Source organism: Berghia stephanieae, chromosome 4, assembly GCF_034508935.2.
Source record: "Berghia stephanieae isolate SIO BIC M18660-M18661 chromosome 4, UCSD_Bste_1.3, whole genome shotgun sequence".
Taxonomy (NCBI): Eukaryota; Metazoa; Mollusca; class Gastropoda; order Nudibranchia; family Aeolidiidae; genus Berghia; species Berghia stephanieae.
In genome coordinates this window covers 61,615,464-61,622,963 of record NC_088363.1, presented here as the reverse complement: position 1 = coordinate 61,622,963, position 7,500 = coordinate 61,615,464, and the positions used below count along the sequence as shown (strand labels likewise).

At 36.8% G+C, this 7,500-nt stretch overlaps 1 protein-coding gene across 4 annotated transcripts in view; it reads left to right on the top strand.

The window, feature by feature from the left end:
• The window catches only part of LOC144970963 (phospholipid scramblase 1-like), a 24,348-nt gene that overhangs the window by 13,182 nt on the left and 3,666 nt on the right, over window positions 1-7,500 (top strand). For 3 of the 4 annotated variants that reach the window (XR_013645054.1, XM_078911186.1, XM_078911185.1), the window contains exons 5-8: window positions 947-1,023; window positions 2,291-2,421; window positions 3,170-3,284; window positions 7,411-7,500. The exon at window positions 7,411-7,500 is cut by the window's right edge and continues 13 nt beyond it. Coding sequence is in view for 3 of the 4 variants with exons in the window: in XM_078911186.1 (XP_078767312.1) it covers window positions 947-1,023; window positions 2,291-2,421; window positions 3,170-3,284; window positions 7,411-7,500 (413 nt within the window). In the remaining variant the exon portion in view is untranslated. Of the gene's footprint in view, window positions 1-946; window positions 1,024-2,290; window positions 2,422-3,169; window positions 3,285-3,712; window positions 5,444-7,410 lie in introns of those variants that run through there. The other variant, XM_078911187.1, reaches the window with a different exon arrangement.

Sequence of the window (7,500 nt, the reverse complement as noted above, 5' to 3'; positions counted from 1 at the left end):
ATTCAGTTATCGTATGGAATAGTTGACTGTGAATGACATGTTACTAAACCTCATTTGAAAATATTGAATGAATTTGAAAAATTGTTATTCAGGCTTATTATACATGGTTGAATTACGGGTTTGTGACCAAACCAACAGCTGCGTAGCAGTGCTTTTGTAAAAAAAACAAAACAACAAAAACAACCCAAACTATCTGAACTATTTTTGGTGAACTTTTGCAACATGTAACTTTGGTATCGAATTGTTTAACAACAACATCTGCTCCTCACTTGTGTCAATAAAGGAATGCGACAATGTGGTCTAGTAGTATGACACACGCTTTCGGATCGGAAGGTCCTGGGTTCGAGCCTCGCTCGGCGCATAGTTGAATCCTTGGAAAAGGCTCTTTTACTCACATTCTCTCACCGTACTCAGGTTTAAAGGAGTACCTGGCCGTTAACAGCTTTGTCTCTGTCCGAAAAAATTGTAATATCGCCTAACAAGCGACATGTCCCGTTCTTCATATTACGTGTTGCTATTGGTCAGGGACCTCTTGTAAAGCGCTTTGAGCACGTTTAGTGGATATTGCCCTATATAAAAGCTCAAGTTTTTTTTAATGCGATATATCACCAGAATGAAAACTGTGTCTAATTCTTTCAGATGATATATACCAGGGCTCGATATGTTTTTTCTTATGAGAGATAACAGCAAATACAAGCTGTCAAGTTTGTTATTTGTAAATGACAATATAGTGAATATGCTCATTGCGCTTCATTTCAGATATAAACATGAAAACAATATATTTTTTCACTGACCTACATTTAACAATATTATCATATATACATTTAAAAACAGCGTACGAATCAGTAACTCCCAACCTGAGATTTCGATGAATTTGGACAATTTATAAGTAATTAAAGAATTCATATTTCCTTTTTGATAATTACCAGTAATGATTAAATTCCAGAGTCACATCCAATGTGCGTTAAATGTTGTGGTGCAAACCGGGAATTCACTATGATTATTGCCAATGGCAACAAAGAGGTATGGTGTTTGTTTTGTGATCTATTAGTAGTAGTAGTAGTAGTAGTAGTAGTAGTAGTAGTAGTAGTAGTAGTAGTAGTAGTAGTAGTAGTAGTAGTAGTAGTAGTAGTAGTAGTAGTAGTTGTAGCAGTAGTAGTAGTAGTAGTAGTCGAAGTAGTAGTATGAGTAGTAATAGTAGTAGTAGTAGTAGTAGTAGTAGTAGTAGTAGTAGTAGTAGTAGTAGTAGTAGTAGTAGTAGTAGTAGTAGTAGGAGTAGTAGTAGTAGTAGTAGGAGTAGTAGTAGTAGTAGTAGTAGTAGTAGTAGAAGTAGTAGTAGTAGTAGTAGTAGTAGTAGTAGTAGTAGTAGTAGTAGTGTGTAGTAGTAGTAGTAGTAGTAGTAGTAGTAGTAGTAGTAGTAGTAGTAGTAGTAGTAGTAGTAGTAGTAGTAGTAGTAGTAGTAGTAGTAGTAGTAGTAGTAGTAGTAGTGGTAGTAGTAGTGGTGATAGTCGTGGTAGTCATAGTCCTAATGATAGTTTTATGCTATTTGAGGAATAGACGATGGATGGCCAGGGGAGTCGGAGGGGCAAGAGATAAGATAAAGGTTGTATTAAAGCGCACGTTTTATAAATATCTATTCCTCTATTTTAATTCGCGCTTTCTTACAAAGGAACAAACTTTTTCCTGCCCAATCAATATGTTTGTTTATTCATCTTAACAACTCCACTATCACAATCACATTGTCTCATTCGTCTGTTGTGTTTCACTCATTCTGTTTTGTTGATAAAGGGGAAACCCGAAACATCAACAGTATATATCTTCGTCTTATAAATTGAACCTTACAATATTTATCGTTATTTTTTGAAATCGTTGAATAAAATTTTTATTCTACGCGTTCAAAGAATTATTCAACGATTATGTAGCTATTTACTAAGAAATTATAGAGTTCTCCAGTGAGAGGGGTGGAATAATACACTTTTTATTGCTCAAGTAAAAACTATAAAATAACAATATTAACCAGTACTCTGGAAAAACTCGAATTAAATATAATAATTTAGACAGAGAAGTCGTCCTTCAAATCTCGATCGATGTAAAGTATCCTTATCCTGGCAAAAACTCTCAAACCTGAGACTTCGCGAAGAGTTTTTGCCAAGACGAGGGTCATTTAAATCGATCGATATTTGAAAGCCGAGTTTTGTGTCCACATTTTTAAATACGATTTTTTCCAGAGTACGACAGTTAACTGGTTAAAAGCTAAGCAAACATCATTTTTCTGATCTTCTTGTATCAGCCCGTGTTCACCATCTCGCGCCCATACAAATACTTTGCTGGGTATAACTGGTGTGCCTGTCTGAGATGTGCCCAGGACGAGATCGAAGTTGCCGATATGGATGGGAACGCTTATGGTTACGTAAGAGAGGCGTAAGTAACTTTGTTATCACGAAACAAGCTTGATGGCAGAATGACCTTAGTTTTCATATCAGCAAGTGATGTGCTGCACGTGATATCAGTATTTTTGTAGTTATTTTAAAAATAGAGTTACTCAAAACTTTACATGAAATAAGTAAACGTCCTATAAACCATAACATATAATATGTGTTATGGTTTTATAGGACGTTTAAGTATGTTATTTTTCCTAGAGTATAATATAGCAACCACGGAAGCGTGATCAGTGGAAAGATAATTGACAATATATCTGGTACCAGCAATACTACGGATTGGACTGGATTGATTTTTGGTATCCTCTATGTTAGGCACTATACGTTATTTACTCATTATCCCATTTTGAACAGGTGTAACAGTGTGACTACACTTTTAATGTTTTTCTGATATAAGATATTAGGATGTAGTCTAGTTGGTAACAAGAAATGTTATAATTCATTAAGATTATCAATATTCACATAATATTCTCTTAGGAATTCCTACAAAATTAGTTTTTGATTTTTTAGATTTTTGAATCAGTATAAAGTCACAAGAAGTGTAATACGCCAAAGTTAGTGTTAGTGCTGATAGTCCAGAGTCTTGGTGTACGAGTGCATTCTTTATTGTATGGTCCAGATGTTTAGTTCCGAGGATTTCTTGTCTTCTTCCATTTCTGGCTCTTCAAAGATTTATCTTTTACATTTATTTGGTACCCAGTAATTAAATGGCTCATTGTTTATCCACACAGCTGGTCATGCCTGAGACCTCACTACCTGATCTTAGACCACAACCAAGACCCACAGTTTGAGATCTGGGGGCCAGTTTGTCCATGCACGGCGTGTAATCCTGAAGTAGAATTTATGGTGAGTTACAGTTTATCGAATTCCATTAAAAAAATATAGAAAACACGATAGGCCTACGTGCATACATTTCACTTTAACTTATAGACCCTGAACGGCAACCTGTCTTACCAGGAAAAACATGTTTCACACAATACTATGTTATGATGATCTATGCGGGTGGTTGGATGGGAGCATCACCCTTGAATCATATACCTATGATGTTCGCATGGGTGTACGATCCGATAGTGATGTCGTTTCTTCTTCTCTTTACTAGCCTATCCTGCTTCTTCGGTTTGTGATTGTATTTTTGACAGGGGATTTTTTTTTTTCTGTAAATCTTCTGCCTGTTTGTTCTTGGTTATTTATAATTTAGCTTATGATATCTTTAGGTTATGATTTTGATTTACATTTGTACTATTTTTGTTGGATTGCTTGTTTTTTTGTTTCAGCGGTCTCTCATATAACCTCAATTGTGTTGGAAGAGACCTAAAGCAACAAACAAACAATTATGATGATCTATCCAGGACGCAAACTCATCGCGGCAATGGTGTACAGTCTCGAACCCGCCGGAAGCTTCGTCACAAAGCAACGTTCAACTAGATGCCATGCTCTGCGGTTTCGGGCTCTTGACCACAACGGGTGTGTTGGACAGGTGGCGTCCCCACTGATGAAGTGACCGTGCCGCGCATCGCCCATATCGGGGGAATAGTTCTGAGAACGTGGAACATCTACATCATGACGAAACTGAACGGACGTTTTAAAATTGAACCCATCACTTCAAACCTGTTACGGGAAGTGACTTTGAAGTACAGATGACAAGAAATCTCGAATACCAATACATATAGAGTAATGAAGGAAAGAATGAAAAACCACAAAAAATTATATTAAGAAATTAGGAAGCAGGCATCGGTGTAAGATAATGATCTGAACAAGTGTTTATGAAACGGTGACAAAGCAAGAAAGAAAAATACAAGAAAAAAAAAACAGCATCCCTAAAAAATCAGTCTTCCTCGACCAGGGAGCGAATCTCAAACCTCCTGGTTACCGGTCGAGGTTAAGGATGATTTTTTTTCTTGTATTTTTCTTTCTTGTTTTGTCTGGCACCGTTTCATGCACACTTGTTTAGAACAAAATATTACAGAACCTATTGCATATTATCATTACATTAACATCGAACATGAACGACAACCTGTCTGTATCCGCGAGAGCCTTTTGTTGTCGTACATTTGAGGGATAGTCATGAGAATGCGGAACATTAACAAAACAACAACAAACACTTGAGCTTTTATATAGCGCAATATCCGTTAAACGTACTCAAAGCGCTTTACAAGGGGTCCCCAACCACAACATTCAACATGTAGGACTAGACAATATGCCTGTTCGGCAATATTACATTTTTCCCGACAGATAAAACGTTGCTAAAGCGGCCATGTATTCATTTTATACCTGAGGACGGTGAGAGAATGCGAGTAATGAGGCTCTTCCAAGCTCAGCTATGCGCCGCTCAATGGTACTTGAACCCTAGACCTTCTTGTCCGATGGCGAGTGTCATACCACAATACAAACATAGCCGCATCTACTTCATGACACGAGTGGATGGAGGTTTTAAAATTGAGCCCATTACGAGAAGTGACTTTGAAGAAAAAATCACAGGAAATCTCCAACACTGACAATTGTGTAATGAAGTAAGGAAAAAAAATCACAAAATATGATTGAACGGGTACAAATACCTTTTGTATTAACATAGAACATGAAAGGTAACCTGTCTGCATCGGTGAAAGCCTGGCGACGTCGTCCATTTGAGTGAAAGGGCACGAGAACCGTGGCATGACGAGGCTGGACAGATGTCTTACAACATGCTTCAACAGTCGTAACGTCACTTCCCTCGTAATGACGCATGAACTGGCTCTAAACTATCGGAACAATGGCAGCGCCCTTATGAAATATTTCTCCGATGAGCATAAAAGCGTATCCAGAGGAAAAAAACATAAAAAATCTCATCATGTTTTAACTTTTACGCATTCTGGTTCTAGCCAGCATGAAGAATAAAAAGTACCGATTTTCTTTGTTTAGAACCACGCCGTTGCTGGGCGACGTGACATCAGACTATTGAATCCAAATGGGGCCTATCTCCTCAAACATGTTACGAAAAGTGACCTTAAAGTAAAGATGACAAGAAATGTGAAATGTTAAAACAAAAAAAGGGGGGGGGGGGGGGGGGGGGGGGGGGGGGGGGGGGGAAGGGAGTTCCTTAATAATAATACAGACTAAAGCAGTTTTCATATTTGTAGCCCTCCGTCTCAGAACGGTAATATGTCGGGACCTTTCTTTTCTTTACACCCTTTCGCAACGGCAACATTAGGTCCCGTCGCCTAGGTAGTCCATGAAGGAATCTTAGATAATCCATCAAACCAGATGTCTGATATCAACAGGAGTAATATTAATAATAATAATGTACTTTATTCATCCAAAAGGAAATTTTTGTGAATCACATATGTTGTCCAAAGTTAGCAAATCGGGGGTTAATGATCGAACCCGGGACATTCCGGGTCACAGTGCAATGTCTTTTAACTACTCGGCCACTGATCTCTAGAAGTGAATTTTTGATGAAAATGACAAGATGTACGAACTTTGAGATGTTTGAAATGTAAGAAAATGTACCCATTCTTGACTATAAAGTATATAAATAAATCCCGTGGTTTGTAATTGAGGCTATAGATAGTATGCGCTTGGCTAAGAAGCTCACAACAGTGCCATCCGGATGTATAACGGACCAACACACAAAATTACGTATAACATTAAGCGTTTATAGTCTTGTTAATACAGTTTCGTGAGAAATGCTCCTAAAAGCGGATGGCAAAAAAACAATAATAAAGACCCGAGTGACGTCAACTTCATTCTATCTATAAATTCAATTTTTAGCATCTAGTTCATGCTGATATAAAACCGTTTTGAGATGATGGGTCAGATTTTTCTGACTACACTTTAAATTGAATTCCAAGCATCGGAATCGGCTTCAACAGTCGTGACGTCACTTCCCTCGTAATGACGCATAGTAACTTAGTAACTGATTCTAAACTATCGGAACAATGGCGGACGCCCTTATGAAATACTTCTCCGACGAGGATAAAAGTGTATCCAGAGTAGAAAAACATTATAAATCTGATCATGTTTTGACTTTTATACACTCTGATCACATGACATGTGAAACAGTTCTAGCCAGCATGAAGATAAAAAGTACCGATTTTCTTTGTTTATAACCAAACTGCTGGTTGTTGCGCGGACGTGACATCACACTATTGAATCTTAATATAAATCGTTTTGAGGCGGTAGGTCATAAATGGTTAATGAGCGCCGAAAGGAATGGGGATGATCTATAATTTTACATTTCCATGTGCTCAAAATGATCCACATATTGTGAAAATTGTTCACAGCTTTTGAAATGTCTCACATCAGGATTGGCCATTTTATTCAGCTTGCTTGACACATGGGTATGTTTACAACTTTTATAAACAAAGTAGAGTGTTTACATTTGTTTAAAAATACCTAATCGTTGGATATTAACAAATGATGTGATTGATGACTTGGTTGGACGAAAACCTGAATATAAATCGCCCCCATTGACGGATTGGATGGATCGTCATAAAATTGTAGTGAATATTTTTTTAAAAAATGATGCCAAATAACTGCAACAGGCTTCATCAGTCACGACGTCGCTTCCCTCGTAATGACGTATAGTAACTTAGTAACTGGTTCTAAACTATCGGAACAATGGCGGACACCCTTCTGAAATACTGCTCCGACGAGCAAAAAAGTGTATCCAGAGGAGAAAAACGTTATAATAGGAGTTATATATTGGGTTATTAGACCTGCAAATAAGTTCACATCGTCTCTAATGCGTTTGGCAATAAATCATAACATTTGATGGCAAAACACATAAAATTAAAAGAGATAAATGGTAAATGAAAAATAACAATAATAATAATAATAATAATAATAATAATAATAATAATAATAATAATAATAATAATAATAATAATAATAATAATAATAATAATAATAATAATAATAATTCTATAAGTAATGTTTCAAATTTAATTTTCAACATTGAAGTCACTCCGATATAATACCTACTGTTTATTTTCAGGTGAAATCAATCGACAGTGATGAAGTTGTCGCCAAGATTAGCAAGATGTTTTCTGCCAGTGCTAATGAGTTTTTCTCGAGTGTGGACAAC